Source organism: Phoca vitulina, unplaced genomic scaffold, assembly GCF_004348235.1.
Source record: "Phoca vitulina isolate PV1807 unplaced genomic scaffold, GSC_HSeal_1.0 scaffold20, whole genome shotgun sequence".
Classification (NCBI taxonomy): Eukaryota; Metazoa; Chordata; class Mammalia; order Carnivora; family Phocidae; genus Phoca; species Phoca vitulina.
Window position 1 is genome coordinate 4,127,916 of NW_022589723.1, and position 18,491 is coordinate 4,146,406.

The 18,491-nt window shown below is 39.5% G+C and overlaps 2 protein-coding genes across 4 annotated transcripts in view; both read right to left on the bottom strand.

Moving 5' to 3' along the window:
- Window positions 1-8,534, bottom strand: part of AQR (aquarius intron-binding spliceosomal factor) — a 111,098-nt gene extending 102,564 nt beyond the window's left edge. The window contains exon 1 of the mRNA XM_032417944.1: window positions 8,441-8,534. The gene's annotated coding sequence lies outside the window, so the exon portion shown is untranslated. The remainder of the gene's footprint in view (window positions 1-8,440) is intronic.
- On the bottom strand, window positions 59-8,527 carry ZNF770 (zinc finger protein 770). Of its 3 annotated transcripts, none has more exons than XM_032417945.1 (2): window positions 8,441-8,527; window positions 59-4,043 (listed from the first exon to the last, which is right to left on the bottom strand). In XM_032417945.1, the coding sequence occupies exon 2, from the start codon at window positions 3,988-3,990 to the stop codon at window positions 1,912-1,914; it is 2,079 nt and encodes a 692-aa protein (XP_032273836.1). In that variant the 5' UTR covers window positions 3,991-4,043; window positions 8,441-8,527; the 3' UTR covers window positions 59-1,911. The 3 variants fall into 3 exon arrangements, with proteins under 3 accessions (XP_032273836.1, XP_032273838.1, XP_032273837.1); XM_032417947.1 differs by lacking the exon at window positions 8,441-8,527 and adding an exon at window positions 8,359-8,411; XM_032417946.1 differs by lacking the exon at window positions 8,441-8,527 and adding an exon at window positions 8,026-8,289.
- Window positions 8,535-18,491: the final 9,957 nt, after the last annotated feature.

Consider the following 18,491-nt stretch of genomic DNA (forward strand, 5'->3'; position numbering starts at 1 on the left):
CCAAAAAAAAAAAAAAGTATAGTAGTATCACTTAAGCAAATAAAGTCTAATAATCATACAAGCACAACACTGTTAGGACTTTCCCTGTTTGGGTTGGGAAAGGACTAAATGAGACATTTGCTTCAAATAAAATTACATAAATAGCTTTGGAAAATCCCCAAATACACAATTTCAAACAAAAAATCCTTGATCCTATATTCTTGGAAAATATGAGCTAATTATTCCTTGCTTTTATGTAATAGGTATGTTCTTGAAAAGTTTTGTGTAAGGCAAATTCTATAAACCCTCATCTTTCTTGCATTGGAGGAACCTATCTGGGGGAAACCTAAGAGAAATTATTCTTTAAAACATATGATTCTCCTGCACATTTATACATCATTGGGCATTTTATCTGTACTGTCACGTTTCATCTCTGTATATTAAACCCAAGTTTCTCAAAATGCACTTGAAAAAGAAGATACCAACCTCTCCTCCCCCGTCCTCCTATACAAAGACCATTTCTTAGAGTATGACAAAGAACTGACAATGCAAAGAATGTTTATTATTCACTCTCAACAGAGGGCTTGTCATTATATTTAAGTGTGCTAAGACAAACACCGACCTGTTCTTCTCTTAAAAGATAATGGCCATTTTATTACTAAGAAATGTCATTCTTAAAGATTTTATTAAAAAATGGCAAATACAAAGGACAATTTGTGATTATGTCTTTTATAGCTTAAGATTCCCAATATTTCCCTATCAGTGCTGCTGAGAGAATGATACCCTCAATTCCATAAACACTTTATTCCTAAATGGGAATAATTATCTTACTAATCAAAACAATTTGCTAAGGATCAAAATAATATTCTTTAGCATTAGAGTCTTGCAAGAAACATAGAATTCAAAACTAGAACTAGACCTAGTCATTGCTATTTGATCAAACTTAACAGATAGATTTAGTTAAGTCACAGGACCACTCAATTCAAGAGGCATTAAAACAAAGTTTTACTGAAGTAAAATAGAAGTCTTGTGGAGATGCAGATCTATAGGTGAGTCTTAAGTCTATACAACTACTGTTGTCAATCATTTAGTAAATAGATGAATTTCATTTATTCCTCTGAAAAGACAATACTGCATACATATCATCAAAAAGATTATGGCACTTGGACAATATTCCTGATAAGTAAACATGATAAATGTATACAGGTGCATCCTAGTCTCTCTCCTACTTTCAGATCTTTTGGGAAAGACAACAGGCTGGGTAAAAAACCAACTCTAATCCCCTGTGGAAAAGGAGGTGAAGCTACCAGAGTCCTAAGAATAAATAGCTTGCAAAAGACCAATGAAAATAATGCTGTGATTTTCTTATCCATTTTCACTTTTACTGCCTTCAGTTTTTAAACTTACAAGAAAAAATTTTGCAATGGAATTTGAGCCACAGGTGGACAAAATTATGCTTTCATGTGAAACAAAATATATAAAATGTAGTGGGGCTATTTGCTGCAGCCAAAACCCAATTTTTACCTCTGTCTTTTGAGTGTATCTAAAAGGAGATGGCATACATTAAGAATTCCTTTAAAAAATAATGAACTGAGTTATTGTACCGCATCATGGATTTACATTTTCAATACAGCCAAAATATGTATTAAAATAAAATAAATGCTTACTGTATGGCATCAAACCATGTTCTTCCCCCTAAAAATTAATTTGGCTGTTCCTAAAACATTGTATTAATTTTCTATGTATCTTGGCTCTTACTTGTAGGACAAGCAACTGCCTATGAAATCACTCAACCTAAGGAAGGCCTTTTAATGAAAATACATTTTAAATGATACAGGCTTTAAGAACAAGATCACCAGAGAGACCACAAATGTGTTACTGGTTCTGTCAGTTACATAATTGAATTTGAGAACCACTTTATCTTGTGGTTGGTCATTCCTTAAAGTGAGTAAGTTGATGTCTCTTCCAGTGAGGAGCCTGCCTGAATGTTTTGCCACAAACTGAGCATTCAAATGGCTTCTGCCCTGCATGAATTAGATAGTGTCTTTCCAGTTTAGATGGAGATCTAAAACTTTTGGAACAAACGCTGCATTGGTAAAGAAGGCCATCATTCCTCTCTGCACGCCCTGAATAACCACAACAATGACTATGTTGGCTCTGCTCTGATTGCAGAAGTGCACTAGAGAGATAAGGCTGCCTGTTCCTGTAGGGGGTACTGAGAATGAAATCCTCTGATTCTGCCTTAACTTTTATATCTGATATTTGATCTGACTCTGAGACCTCATATTTTTGGAAACCAAGAGTCTGACATTGTTGGGAAGCATTATAGTTAACATTATCACCTGGATGAATGAGAAGTTGGTTCAAATTTTCAAATTCTTGGCAAAGAGATCTTCTATAAGGTATCTTATCAATATGAGTTAATTTGTGTCTTTTTAAGTGAGCTGACTGTCTAAAAGATTTCCCACAAACATTACAGCCAAATGGCCTCTGTCCAGTATGAATTAAATAGTGTCTTTGTAGTTTGGAAATAGAAGGAAACACTTTCTCACATTTGTCACAAGGACACATCTTATGTCCAGTATGGATGTTTTCACTTGGAACTGAAAAACCACACTGAAGCACTTCACAGTTATCAAAGAATTCCTCACCTGATGAACCATAGATAGATACATCTTTATTATTCACTGAATTATCTGTAGTTAACATGTTTTCTGTTGTAAGGATACCTTTCAAGTTTTTACCCATATTTTGGCTCTGGAAGTGCTTTTGCCAAGAAAATGGCAAAGTCAACGTTTTCTTCTTTTTATTGCCAACTGTCTTATATGTTCCATGTTTGCCAAGGGAACCTATAAATGTTCTCTGGGCTTGTTCAGGGCTCTGCTCACCAGAAATAAGATCACAATTTTTCAAGAAATTGTTTTTAAATACTTTTTTCTCAGATCGAAAATTATCTAATTTCTTACCCCCAGCACGTTTAAGTTTAGCCAAGATTTTTTTCACAATGGTTTTATAGTTGTAGCTTCTTTTGAGCCTGCTTGGAATTTTGCCACCTCTGGCAGGAAAACACTTATGTCCATTGAGAATCTGCTCTGATTCAAAACACTCTTCACACTCTGGACACTGAAAAGGGACGATATAAATAGAGTGGACATCAAGTTGATTATTCTCCTCAGATTCACCTATATCACCATTTTCAAAACCATCCTGCTTTGCATTTAACTTATTAGGCAGGGGGCATGATTCTGGACTCTTTATCTTCAATGAAAGAGTCTGAAAGGTCTTATTCCTGGTATGGATTTGTTTATGCTTCAGAAGTTTGCTTTGAATCTTAAATCCTTTTTGACAAAAACAACATTGAAAAGGTCTTTCTTCTGAATGTGTGAGTTGATGAATTTTTAAATGAGTTGACTGTCGGAAGGATTTACTGCACAAGACACACTTAAAAGGCCTCTGACCAGTATGAATAAGTGCATGCCTATCAAGTTTTGATTGTGATGGAAACATCTTGCCACAGATTGTACATGCGTGAATATTCTTTCTTTTCTTTGTAGGGCTGTATGTAGGATCAGACTTAGAGCATGGATGTAATGCCCATCTTTCCTCTGTGGTAAAAGTATGATACATCCCATATACTGGCTTTTCTTGCTTGGCCTCCAACAATCTTCTGACCTGTTTAACATCATTCTGGTAGGTTTCATTGTGAAGTTGTTGGTGCTTCACAAACGTCTTCAGATTTTTAAAGTGGCGTTGACAAATGCTACATTTAAAAGGCAGATTATGAGTTAGTTGATGTCTCTCCAGATGAACCAGTTGCCTAAAGGTTTTATGACATACATCACATTCAAATGGCTTTTGACCAGTATGAATGAGATAATGCCTAGCTAATTTTGATGGTGTTTCAAAGTGCTTGAAGCAAATATTGCAAATATATGGCCTGTTTCTAGGTAGTTTGTTGGCTACTACACACTGTTGAATCTTTAGCATTTTTAAATTGTTTTCAGCCATCATATTCTTCAGTGATATACTCTGATGAACTCCATGTTCTTAAACTCCACAGATGTCTAAAAATTAAAAATAAAAATGTATTAATTTAAAAATTATTTATTCATATGAAAAGAAATTAAGTTGTTTTTTATTCATATGAAAAGAAATAATTTAAGTTGTCCTTTGGTTAAAGATATTAAGGGTATAGGGGAACCTGGACTTTTTCTATGTTTAAAAGTAAGTTAATAATCATTTTAGATGAATACTTTAGAATAATAAAACTAATTTCACACATAGAAATGATGAGTCTTTAAAAGAAATTTCTAGGGGTGCCTGGCTGGCTCAGTCAATAGAGCATACGACTCTTGATCTCAGGATCATGAGTTCAAGCTTCATGTTGGGTGTAGAGCTTACTTTAAAAAAAAAAAAAAAGCCAAAATAAAATTAAAAAATAAATCTCTAAAAACCTATATAATTTTAAGCTATATTTCTAATTGAGATAATACATTAAAAGGAGGATAATTTGAATTTCTTAACATTAAATAGACCTTTTAATTCCAATTTTCCTAGTTCTCTATTAAGTAGTGTCATCAATATTTAGTTGCTTTGTCATTATTTATTTATTTATTCATTTTTAAGAGAGAGAGAGAGAGAACCTGTGTGTGAGTCAGGGTGGGGAGGGGCAGTGGGAGAGGAAGAGAATCTTAGCAGGCTCCACCCTCAGCACAGAGCCCGATGTGGGGCTCCACCTCACGACCCTGAAATCATGACCTGAGCCGAAATCAAGTTGGATGCTCGACTAAGCCACCCAGGTGTCCCGCTTTGTCATTTTTAAAAAATTAAGCTAGAAAGGTTAGAAAGTGTAAGAATTAAAATATAAAACTAAAAATAAGATGTATTTGCATTTAATTATAGCATACCATGGGTATGATCTGAGAGAATGTTTCAGTTACCAAGGTTGGATTTCTTAGCCACATCATTAACAGTATTTACTTTTAATTACTTCTTTGGACCAACAAAGACAACATGGACAACTGGGAGAAAATGCGCCAGATAACCTAGTCCCAATTTGCTACCATATGATCTCAGTGGCAGAAAAAAGGAAATAGATTGTTCATCTCTAAGCCTCCTGGCTGCCTACCACATCAAGTTGTGAGAATCAATGGAAATAATGCATCTAAATGTGTTGGAAAACTGTGAAGCGATATACAAATGGGAGGTATTGCTTAGCTCAACACTAATCAAATTTTAAAACTTTACCCTTGTCTACATAATATATATATTTTAGGGTTTCTAACTAAGAAATAAACATACTAATTAAATTTATAGTTCTTTGTATTTCTTCTTTGCATTTTGTTGTGGAGTTCCTTTGCATTTTGTTGTGGAATACAGAGTCGATGAGGCAAATTGGCTACTTATATTCTTATTGATGGCTAAGTAACTGAAAGTTAAGTGTGGTTCACTTTTCAGACAATATAATAAAAATATCATTTTGGTCTTGGAGTTAATATAAAGATAAATCTGCTTTTGCTAATATAACTCTGTAGGAAACATGCATAAGTTTACTAGGTATTTTCACAAAAACTGTATACCCTATCTTCTCTTTTATCAGAGAAACCAATTTTCTTCTCATCCTTCTACTATTGCATTTACTTTAAATAAAGGAGTCAGAGATTAAAAAAAAAAAAAAGCTGCTCTACCTCTCTGATTCTAATGTTGTATCTTCTAGTTGAGATCAGAAAGTTGATAAATCTACCAGAAACTCTGTGTTCTTTTGTCAGCTAATTTGGCGAACATCCAACATATATGCTATTTGCTATTTACTGTTTTCTCCTAGAAGACACCTTAAACACAAAATCGCAAACACATCCACTGTGGTTCTTTTCAGCAATGTGAATTAGAAACAAAAACATTCATTTATTGAACAAGTATCTTCTATTAGTTGCTTTATCACAGTGTTTTTCAGTGTTTGAAAAACACAACTGCATGTTGCTACCATTAATGCATTGTGAAATCAATTTAGTGGGTCATGATCACCAGTTTTGTTTAATAAAGAGTAGTAAATATCAGATTGCATTACATAAAGATGAATACTGTTTTGTGAAACTTCTGTTGAAAGAGGTAAGAATGTTGTGAAAGCGGTTCCTGGTATATCTCTTCACACAACACTAGACAGAGGAACCCACAGCAAATTAATAACTTTATTCAAAGTAACCAAGTAATCCATTAGGTAAGATTGGGGCCCACAGGATGAGGCAGGATTACTAAGGAAAGCAACAGTATCTAATTTTCTTCACTTGGCCCATATAACCCCAAAATATTTACCAAAAAATGTAATTAGAGGCCAAATGGATATGCCACACAAGTCTATGTAAAATAAAAGAATCTGACTGCAAGCCACTATATTAATTTACAAAATATACCATATAACCCAGATATCCATGTTAGCAACAATTAACTGTTGGTGCTATTCATATGCATTTTCACTACACTGAGAGAAATTACTGGTGAACAACCTCCAGACCCCTAAACATGCTAAACACACCAACAGTCATGAGGATTAAAATTATGAATCCATTAAATTGCCAAGAATTTGGCAATTTATTTCATTCCTGTCAAGCTATCGGGTGTCGAGGTGGTCAATTAGGACAAAGAGCCAAAATGAAAATAATAATCAAGCCTTTATTCACTTAATTGCCACAGTGCAAGCATGAGGCAAAACAAGGACTGGTTCCCCAGGGTCCATTACACAGAACTACACTAGGTAAGGATCAGATGGATGCAGGGCACACAATCATCTCCCTGCAGAGGAGGCCAGAACAAAAGGCTTCTGCCTCTTTATGGACCTGTGGGCCAGGGGAAGAGGAAGGAAGGGCTAGGAGTGGAAAGGTCCTGAGTTAAAACCAAGAAAAGTACCTCAAGCAAGCCCCTCCTCCCACCCACCCAAGGAGGTCTTGGTAGAGATGGAGGGGCCTGGGAAGTACCCCTGCCAAGATCTTCTGAATGGAGGTAACTGAGCCAACAATGCAATCCAGTATAAGCATGGGTAGCAGGAGGGAAGGGGTGAGTCCTTGATTGCAACTCCCTCCAGAAAACTGCAATGCACTGGCCATGCACAAGTCTGGTGTGGGAGGGCAAGTTTCCCCCATAAGGCTGGCCAGCCAAAGCCACGAAATTGTCAACAGTCAGCCCTGAAAGATCACACAAAGGATTTTGGCCTGTAGCCGACCTCAATTCCTACCGTATATTTTTCCTTCTTTTTAATAGTTTCTATGGAATACTCTTGAAAGAAGTCCCAGACTAGAACCACATACCACAACCATCTCTGATTATAACAGGAATTGACTACCCATAGTTCCTGTGCCAAAAATTGTCTATGGCTGATCAACTACCACTAGTACTAAGACTGGATACTATTGTCATTTGCCTTCACACCAGGTGGGAAAGCACTTACTGGGAGCCCTGTAATTGCTAGAACCATTGGTGGCAACAAGTGATCTCATCTGCTATTTATAAGTGATAGCTCAGGGATCCCCACTGCTCCAAGTGCAGTCCCATATGTACTTCTACAGCGTGCACATTAATTTGATAGAGCTCCAAATCCCACTTCAACTGATTCTCTGTGCTCTCAATTGATTTTTTGTTATTGGTAATATGAAAACAAACAAACAAACAAACAAACAAAAAAACCAAAACAAAGCCAACACCATGTACTTTTTCCTGTTAAACTGAAAATGAAAAGTAAAATAGCAAATCTCAGTGGTTCAACCTGAAGATGGTTCTGACAACTGCAAGATACACTCTGTTGGAAGACTGTAAAAACCGATTTAAAAAAAATTCCAATGACGCCTCAAGGCTGAAACCCTGTTGGTTTTTTACTAACACCACAAAAGCGAAGTGAGGCCATCACAAAAGCAAATGAACAAGAGACGAACGACCTGAGAGAAACTTGGACCACTTCCAGCTGGGGAATAATCTCTGGCGACATTTATCACAGCCTTTCCTTCTTGGTGGCTGCATCTGCCCCACCTCCCCTGGCCCACGCTCTTAAACCCTCACCTCTCGTCCCAGAGGGGCTGCAATGGACAGAGGACCCTGACGTCCGGCCGTCGCCCTCATCGCCCACAACCAATAAGCACCTAGGGGGTCGAGCCGAGTCCAGAGACTGCAAAATCCCACACCAGGAAAGGAAGGGCAAGGGTGAAAATGGCTTTGACGGCAGCCAGGAGGGGAAATGCCACATGCGATTCGACCCACAGCAGAGGAAAAGCATCCTTTCTGCGCTTTCCTCTCAGAGATTGCCTTTCCCCAAGAGACGCAGTCGGGAGGCGGGGAACTGGAAAAGGAATGGGAGCCGAGGTCGTGGCGCCCCCGCTATGGGTCCCCGGGCACCTTGGAGGGATCGAGGCAGGCCCGACCCTTCCCGGGGATCGCTCCACCTCACACACGGATTCCTCAAGTCCTCCTCACGCACCTGGAGCTGGCACGGACCCGGCAGGCGCGCATCTCAGGGCCCAGGCGCCGCGAAGGCAGGGAGCGCACGTCCGTAGGGCTGGCGCGGTGACGGGCTGAGCGCGCAGGCGCAGCGCTCCGGAGCGCCCAGGGCCGCGGTCCGGCTAGAAACAGGCTCCCTCCCACCCCAGTGCCGCCGTCGCTTAGGCTCGGTCTGCAAGACGGCAGTGAAAGGTGGGGGGGGGGGGGGGGGGGGAGGCTCCAGAGGTTGGTCCCCACCCCTAGCGCCGCTCACCCCGCCCTGCAGTTTCGCGGGGAAGAGAATAGAGTGAAGAAGGCTGTTACTTCAGATTGCTGACAATTAGATGAGATGGATGTAAAGTGCTCAACGTAGTGCCTAGAGCCTAGTAAGCCCTGAATAGCTTCATCATTTATTACTCTTTTTATATTACATACAACTTTATGAAGTGATGGGATCTCATTTTAAAATGAGGAAAAGGAGATTGAGGCGTTAAGAAACTTACTCAGTGTCACACGGCTGATAGACGATGGAGGTGGGATTTGAACAAAGGCGTCTAGTACCAGACCTGCACTTTTAATTCGCTACTTCTTCCCAAATTATAGATATCTCAGTATTTTATGTGGACACTATTAAGGGTTAAACGTTGTAGTCCAGTTACGGACGTGGGTGACACATTATTAGGTATAAGATGCTTAGGTATCTACCGAAGATTTTAAGTACAAAAGATAGTGGAAAATTATTGTGCATTTTTGCAGGTTCCGATTTTAACTGTCTCAGCTTGAGCGATGAGGACATGAGAACAGGTAACAAGCACATTTTCTTTCAACTGTAAGTAACTTTTTGCATTACTTGTCAAGGACCACTGACAACAAAATTGTTATTTCTAATGTTTTTATACGTTCCTCTATTTAATAAGGAAAAAGTTGGTCCAATGAAAAGTCATTCTCTATTTTCCATGTGGCAACATGAGGAAATGGCTAGTAGGACATAAGCTTTGGCTTTTATTTTGTAGCAAGCTTGGAGGAGTCACATTTGGGGAAGGTTGAAGCCCTTCCAACAGAAACAGAGACAGAGAGAGGAGGGAAAGAGCTTCCGTGTCTTAAGTGTTAACCTCAGGGTAGGGACTCTGTGTGTTCAGATAACTCTTGAAGACTTGCTCTCTTCTGCAGCTTCTCCTGGGAGCTCAGCTCAACCAAGTCATGCAAACAATTGCATCCATCACCAGCCACATAAATCCTCAGGAAAGATACGCAGACCGTAAAAGAGTATCACCTGAGGTTGGGAACCAATGGAGGGTGCATTACCTGCAAAATAAGTAGGCCTTTGCACCAAGAGCCTGAATTTGGAGTGTGGAACATAGATGAGACATGGATAAGCTATTCTCCAAGGCCACATACCCTACCTCATAGCCTTCCCCATTCACCCTGAAAGTCATCTCAGGAGCCTTCTGGGGAAAAAAAAAAGGGAGGTAGAAATTACTGTGAGTAAGTCATCAGGAAGATTTCACTGCATAGGTGGGATTTGAATGGGGACTTAGCAGTGGTTTCAATATGGATTAACAGAAAATGTGGGGGGCAGGCTAGAACATTGTAGGGAGAGATGGGAGTAGTGATAAGGAAAAATAAAGGAACGGCGTGGCATATATCTTACCTCTGCAACTTACTAGTGTGTGTCCTTAAAAGTTATTTAACCTTTCTTAATCTCAGTTTCCTCATCCTCAAAATGGGGATATAATTAATTAATCATTCATTCAATGACCTGTCATGTACAAAGTACAAAGGATTCACTTGTAAGCATATGAAGATGAAACGGTGAGGGCCCTGACTTCAATGTAGTTTTCAGCTCAGAAGAACATGCAAGGAAGTATAATATGATAAGAGAAGATATGTATGGGGCAGCAGTGGGGAGGAGGAGTGTCTAAATCTGCCTGGGACTTCAGGTGGAGACTGTCTTTGACCTGAGGCGTTAATTATCCCTCCACCCATCCATCCATCCTACATATATTTTAAGCACTTGCTATATGCCACGCCCTGTTCTACATTACTGGAGATAGAGTAGGGAACAAATTAAAAAGTCAGCAATTCCTGTCTTCATAGATTTTTCATTTATAGTTTTTTATATATTTATATGCCTACGGAGGGAGACAGACAATAAACTAAGGAAAATATATCATATCTAATATGTAAAATAAGCACAGAAGGGGGCTATGAAGATTTGGGTGGGAGGGCTTGTCGGCATTTTAGTAGATAGCCGGGGATGACCTTACTGAGCAGTTCTGTGATTTTTGAGTGGAGCCTGATAGAAATGAGAGAGCCAGTCCTCCTTATTTATGCTTCACGTTTAGAGCACCTACTGCTCACCAGGCACTTTGCAAGAAGCTGAGAAAAGCCTTAAATGCCTTGCAGAGGTTTTCTTTTTTTCTTCTTTATTTTAAACCTGTAGGCAATAGGAGATTATTGAAGAATTTTGATCACAGGTATGGCAAGTTTCCATTTGTGTCGTAGAAAATTCACTCAGAAGTAAGATGGATGAAAAAACAGTGGTGGCAAGATTAGAATAGCCACGTTGTCATCTAGGGGCTTCCTACTCCTTGAATATCTGGTTAACTTGGATGAAAATCCAGTTCTGTGGCCTGTGACAGTCTTCGTGCTACCTGTTCTCACAGTTTGCTCCTAGTGTATATGTATCCTCCTCAGTAGTTCTTAACCTTTAGGGCTATCTATCTCCTTTTTAGCAACACATTGAATGTAGAACTTAGCTTCCTTGTCAGTTTCTAGAAAAATATCCAGTCATACTGGTGTGTGTGTGTGTGTGTGTGTGTGTGTGTGTGTGTATGACAGAAAGAGAGAGAGAGAGAAAGAATACTTTACTGAAGATTCAAGGGTCACTAGGGGATAGGGTTTCAACTGAAAAGATGTGGGGCCTGGGAGCAACTCAGCCAGTACCAAGTGCATCCAAGAAAATTGCACTTGAAAGGAGTCCACACTTTGAGCATCTTTCATATGTCTTTGGAACATTTTAAAGGCAAAAACTATGAAATTGAGTTTTAATGCTTGCTAAAGCTCTTCCTACTCCCAAGTGACTGACCTGGCAGAGAGTTCAAATCTTCTGTTTTCATCTCCCCTCTTATTTTCCTCTTACCTCTCCTCTTTCTTTCTGTGGAGCAACCAATAAAACCATCCACTTGCCTCCTGCAGATAATCCACCAAAACCTGTACCCCTCAAATGTTAGTTTCTACCCCCAAGCAATTATCAAAGAATTTTTCCAACAAAGACAGCACTCCCTTTCTAAGAGGATTTTTGATGAATAAAATTCTCTCTTTCCCATCATATATTTTCTCAAGAAAAATATTTGCAGACTCTTGTGTGTTTTGCTGCAGGACTTCTGAGGGGTGGCAGGGGCTGGAGGTGAGGAGTGGTAAATTGGGATCAGAAGGTAAAACGTGGTACAACTGTATTTTACTTAAGGCAGTTAGACCACATCCGACTTCCAGGCTAGTCCCAATCTCTTGGAGGGTTGTTAGAAATTTTCTTTAAAGCTCCACTGGTGCTAATGCCTATAGGATTTCTGGGTCTAGTTAGGCAGCAGCATCCTACCCCACCCACCCCCCATGTGTTGGTTCAAATTCCATAGTTACCCTGAAAGCAGGTGGGATTCTCAGCATAGGGCTTTGACCACATTTGTTAACCCTTAGAGCCAGGGCTGACCTCTGGACCCACATTGATTACAGAAACCCCTCCTACTACTTTAATATTGGGGTATAGGTCAACCAAGGAGAGAGGGCAGAGCTATGGTATCTACCAAACGTTTTTGCTTATGGCGTCAGGAGAGCCTGACATTGGGACTTCTCTCCTGTTTCTGGATCTTAATTTCTTGAGTTCTTTTCATTCCTCCAAAAAAATACCTATCCTCACAAGGGCCAGAACAGATGGAAGCGTTTCTCTTCTCAGCCCCCAACCCCATGTAGTGCTATGGGTTTTAAACCTGTTTCTGGTGGCTGCTAGATTGCAGGGGGCAAATGTGTGAGGATATTACTGATCTTTTGTTTAGGACCTGGCTTCCCAACTGGATAAAAACTCAATAGTCATTGTTTGTGTTTAAGCCTAGGGCTTTTTCTGGTGTGTTCTCTGACCCAAAGTAACTCACTTACCCCCTAGCCTGGGAGCGTTGGTAGCTGGGTGAACGACTGTGAACTAACTCTCTGTACTTGGGTGGCTGAGCTCTGCACACTCCACATAGTTACACGGGTACCTTCACCTCTAACCCCAAATAATCAGTCTTCTCTCTTCCTCCCTTTGGATAACTTCTTTAAAAGCAAGGAGTAGGGGCGCCTGGGTGGCTCAGTCGTTAAGCGTCTGCCTTCGGCTCAGGTCATGGTCCCAGGGTCCTGGGATCGAGTCCCGCATCAGGCTCCCTGCTCTGCGGGAAGCCTGCTTCTCCCTCTCCCACTCCCCCTGCTTGTGTCCCTTCTCTCGCTGGGTCTCTCTCTGTCGAATAAATGAATAAAATCTTTAAAAAAATAAAAATAAAATAAAAGCAAGGAGTAGGAGGATAATCCATATTTTCACAGGAAGTTCTGAGTTTCTCCTGTAATGTTTTGCTTTAAATTCCTCCTACAACAGCTTAACTCCAACAAGCCTGATTTTTCCACACTACTTTCCAACAGCAATGTGGGGATGCTTTGTGGCAAAACCTCTTAAGTTTTAACACAAATGCAAAGGTCACTTCTCCTTCCAGCCGTTACATTGCCTAAATTCTGATTTAGAAATCCAGACATTTACCACATTGTCAAGCATGATTGCCATTAACAATGCCATTGTTAAGCATTCAGCTACCCAGTGTACCCTAGGGATGCACTGGCAACTTTGCAATCACATAAATTCTTAAATCTAGATCCTGCAAACTTTTAATTAATCATTGTCTAATTCCAACTGTTATTCCTCTAATATTTCAGGGAATGTGAAAATCCTTTTTCTGCGTTACCCAAAATTGTCTTTATTTCTCGTGGCATGTAGTGTTCACTAGGGGTCGTAATAGGCAGTCCCCAGTTCAGATCTTTGAGGGACCCTGACTCAGTAGAAGAAACAATCATAATAGGAATCTTTCATTAGCCCTTTACAAAATTGTAAGTTAAGGACTTCTTTTGTGTTGCTGCTTTTAATATTTTTTTCTTTATCACTATATTTTGCAAATTTAATTACAATGTCTTGGTGTTGGCCTGTGTTTGTTGATTTTGATGGGAGTTCTCTGTGCCTCCTACATCTGGATATCTGTTTCCTTCCCTAGGTCAGGGAAATTTTCAGCTATTATTTCTTCACATAAATTTTCTGCCCTGTTTTTTCTCTTCTTCTTTTGGGACTCCTATAATACAAACGTTATTATGTTTGATGGACTCACTGAGTTCCCTAAGTCCATTCTGCTGTTGCATAATTCTTTCTCTCTTTTGTTCAGCTTCATTATTTTCCATTATTTTGTCTTCTAGGTCACTAATTCATTCCTCCAGCCTGCTGTTCATTGCGTCAAGCCTGCTTCCAATCTTGTTTATTGTACTCTTCATCTCTGATTCTTTTTTAACTCTTTAATCTCTGCCGTGAGGGTCCATCTGATGTCTTCTATTCTTTTCTCAAGGTCAGTGAGTATCCTTATGCTTGCTTTCTAATTTCTTAATCTTCTCAACAACTTTGAAAGGAAATATTTTTGTCTCTATTTATGAATTAGGAAATATAAAGACCAAGAGTTTAGTTGACTTGTCAAGGTCATGCAGCTAGTAAGTGCAGGAGTAGGTTTCTTTTTTTTTTTAAGATTTTATTTATTTATATGTCAGAGAGAGAGAGAGAGAGAGAGCACAAGCAGGGGGGAGCAGCAGGCAGAGGGAGAAGCAGGCTCCTCGCTGAGCAAGGAGCCCGATGCAGGACTTGATCCCAGGACCCTGGAATCATGACCTGAGCTGAAGGCAGATGCTTAACCGACAGCCACCCAAGTGTCCCGAGGAGTAGGTTTCAAATCCAGATTTTTCTTGACTCCAAAACCTATATACTTTCTACTGCACCATAATATAAAACATGTAATACAATGCTTACAGCATATTTGGTGCTCAATATATTATACTTTTTGTTCTTATTTTTTTTCACTTAGAGTCAAATGTTTATATATTTTAATATATATATTTATCTAAATATATTTTTTATAAAAATATGTGACATATATTTTGTACATTTAAATATATTTTATATTTGAAATATGTGATATTTGATATACTTATCATATGTGATGTGTATATTTTATATATTATATATTTGTTATGTATGTATTATGTGTATGTGTGTCCTTTCTTGTGGCTCTGCTTCTCTGATTGAACACCACTGAAGGAGGGGCAAAAGTGAAAGCTAGTATACTTGTTAAGAGGCCAACACCATTTAGTCCAGGACCAAAGATCCAAGATGTCATCACGGAGATGGAGAGAAGTTTACCAGTTTAAGAAATGTTTTGGAGATTGTATTATGGTTCTCTAGAGAAACAGAACCAGTTGGAGAGAGAGAGAGAGAGAAAAGAAAGAGATTTCTCATAAGGAATTGGCTCATGAAATTATGGAGGCTGAGAAGTCCCAAGAGCAGCAGTTGGCAAGCCCAAGACGCAGGGGGACTGATGGTGGAGGCTGGCAGACTTGAGACCCAAGAAGAGCTGAGGTTTCAGTTTGAGTTTAAGGGCAGGAAAAGACTGATATCTCAGCTCAAGTAGTCAGGCAGAAGGAGGTCCCTCATATTTCTTGTTGTTTTTGTTCTAGTCAGGCCCTCAACTGATTGGATAAAGCCCACCCACATTAGAGGGAGCAATCTGCTTTACTCCGTCTACTGATTCACGTGTTAATCTCATCCAGAAATATTCTCAGAGACAAACGCAGAATAATGCTTAACCAAATGTCTGTGCACTCCGTGGCCCAGTCTAGTTGACACATAAATTAACTTTCACATAGATGTGAAGGAAAAACTCAGGTTTTTTCCTTCCTATGTAGAGAAAAACCCAGTTCTCCTCTACTTTGAGTTTCTTCCCTGTGAGTTTCCTACTAACACAAACCACTTCTGACATTTCTAGTCACCAAGTGTGTGTGTGTGGGGGGTTTCCTCAAAACAACAAGCAAGCCTTTGACTCCAGCTGGGAGTCCTACCATTCAACTCAATTCTGACACTGTCTACCTAGATGTAGCCTCAGATCTCTTGGGTAAGCCTGCCTCTCCCCACCACTACTTCAGATGCCAGTTGCAAGCTCAGTTATTGTTTGTGCTTCTGACCCACTGCTCTAGATCAAAGGTTTCAATGACCCCCTCTGCAAGTACAATTCATTTGCTAGAGGAACTCACAGAACTCAGGGGAATACACACATTTACAGGTTTATTCAAGGATATGATTAATAAGGCAGAAGAACAAACAGATGAAGAGATACCTAGAGCGAGGTCTGGGAGGTTCTGTCCCCGTGGAGTTGGAGTGGATCACCCTCTTGGTGTGGATGTGTACACCCACTTAGAAGCTCTTCGAACCCCATACTTTTGGGATCTTATGGAGGCTTTATTATGTTGGCATGATTGATAATCATTAATTCCATTTTCGGCCCTCGCCCCTCTCAAGAGAATGGGGCTAGGGCTGAAAATCCCAAGCTTCTAATCATGACTCCTTCTTTCCAGTGACCAGTCCGTTATCCAGGAACCATCCAGGAATCCACCCGAAGTCACCTCATTAGAACAAAAGATGCTTGTAATGCTCTTATCACTTAGGAATTGATGTGGGTTTTAGGAGCTGTGTGCCAGGAACCGGAGACAGAGACCATATATTTTCTATTATCTCATGATAGATGTATGTATGTTGGATGCATGTCTGCCTTCATATGCACTTGCACCAGGCCCCACACTTGGGAGGACTCCATAGTTGGTTTAATGCTCTGCTGTTGCTGTCTTAAAATTCTTGGTAATTTTTCAACAAGGGGACCTGCATGTTCATTTTTTATTGGGCCCCACATAATATGTAGCAGGTCCTGATTGGATATGAGGAATGAGGAGAAAAAAAGCTCAAGGATTACACTTAGGTTTTTGGCTTAAACAGCTGTGTGGATGGTACTGCATTTGGAGGTGGAGTTTGGGAGATAAATTAAGAATTTTGATTTGAGCATGTTAACTTAGAGCTGCCTTTTAGACATTGTGGTAAGATATTTGTTGCTTGCTTCCCCAGCATTCATTTCCATCTTCCGGATTCCTGGCTAGACCCTGTTTCCCAGCTTTGTGGTTAGGGTTTGATTGGCTCTATTTCCAGCCATCCACATGCTGTCCTGGTATGGCAGCCTCTGCCATATAATAGGTAATCTACTAAGCCGAGTAGACTAGTGCTCTTTGTAATTCCCTTCAACCCTAGATTAAAGAATAAGGGGGGAAAAGGATAAGGAGAGACTGACTCTTTGAGAAGGAGAGGCAAAGGCTGCAGAAATGGAGCCTAAAGTTTTTTGTCTGTTTGTTTGTTTGTTTTATCCCAGGCCATGGATACTTGTGGGAGAATCTGCTTATTTTCCCAGTATCTATCCTTGCCATCTTCCACTGTTTAGCTGGGTACATGGTCTCCTAGTATAAAGACTACATTTCCCAACATTCCCTGGAGCTAAGTACACAGCCATGTGATTATATTCTGTTTAATGGGCTATAGGGGGACGTGGTATATACATTTTGCTGGACATATCCTTAAAGAGAGGGGGCATGCCATTTCTCCTCCCTTCAAATTTCAGCAGTCTAGAATTTGAATGCATTGACAGAAACACCGTAGTGAGCAACAGACAAGAACACTGGTCCTTTGACACCACGGAGCCATGCTAGTTTTGGATTGCCTACCTCTTATCTTTTATAAGAGAGCTAAATTCTATCTTATTTGAGATAAGACTATTATCCACCACTATTTTGGATTTCTGTCACATGTAGATAGTGTTAATCCTAAGTGATACAATGTTCATATAATTAACTCCTTTTCTTCTCATGGTACCTAAATAATGATATGTTTGTTACAAACAAGACTCTAATAAGGACAATTTTTATTACTCAGGCCATGTGCAATTTGGTCTACATACACACTGAAAAAACCCCTATTCAACCCATATTTTGCTTTGCCTTTTAAGTCCTCAAAAGAAATACAGACATTTTACTAGGATTTATATTATTAAAAGCACCACTACTTTCTCTAGGGAAGCAACAATTGATCCACATTTTTCTGGCACCAGCTCACATTTCATAAACCCTTGTTTAAAATTAACCCAAACCATTAAACAACACAGAAAAAAAAATTCTTTTTAAATTACACTATAAAAACTGCCTTTTGAGAAACTGAAACAGGTGAGTTTACATGTAATCTCAGATAAGGTGACCAAATATCCAAAATTGGCTAAGACAGTCCCAACTCCCAGATTGCTGGCTGCTCTGGTTTCTGTCTCAGTACACGTCCTGTGGTTCTGGCCAGATGTCATCCAACTTTAGGATAGGAATGCCTGCCCCTACTTGGGCGAACAAGTTACTAAAAATGGGGAGAAATAACAGGAAAGTGGAAATGGCAAAAAACTAAACTTTGGTTGCAATTTTAGTTACATTTTGGTTCTTTGTTTGACAATGTTTGTAAGCATTTGTCAACACGTGTTGTTTAGTTTGGGGTCTTTGAAACTGTATGGGATGATCCATTTCTAGGGTTTGATCAGTATTTTTAAAAAGTGATATTGACTATAATAGACTAGAAAATGCCAACATGCATTTCACATACTAAAGATGAGTAGTTTTCAAAAATTTCTATTTATGTTTTATCTGTGAGTCTTTGGTGCAAGAGCGTGATCAAAAGAAGTTTAAAACTCACTAAATTTTAGTCATTTAGGAGTACACTCACCCACTGTCTCTTGTATCATGAAGGAATATTAAGAAATTTTAAACCTTTCATTCAATAGATATTTGACATACATAACATTAATAGTACTTGTGCATCCATCACTTCCCTGTGTTTCCCTTAAGCCCAATTCTCACAAGTTTTCCAGGGCTGT

What these genes read in the sequence shown, in the direction of transcription:
- ZNF770 (XM_032417945.1), bottom strand. Translation starts at nt 3,990, where the DNA reads ATGATGGCTGAAAACAATTTAAAAATGCTAAAGATTCAACAGTGTGTA.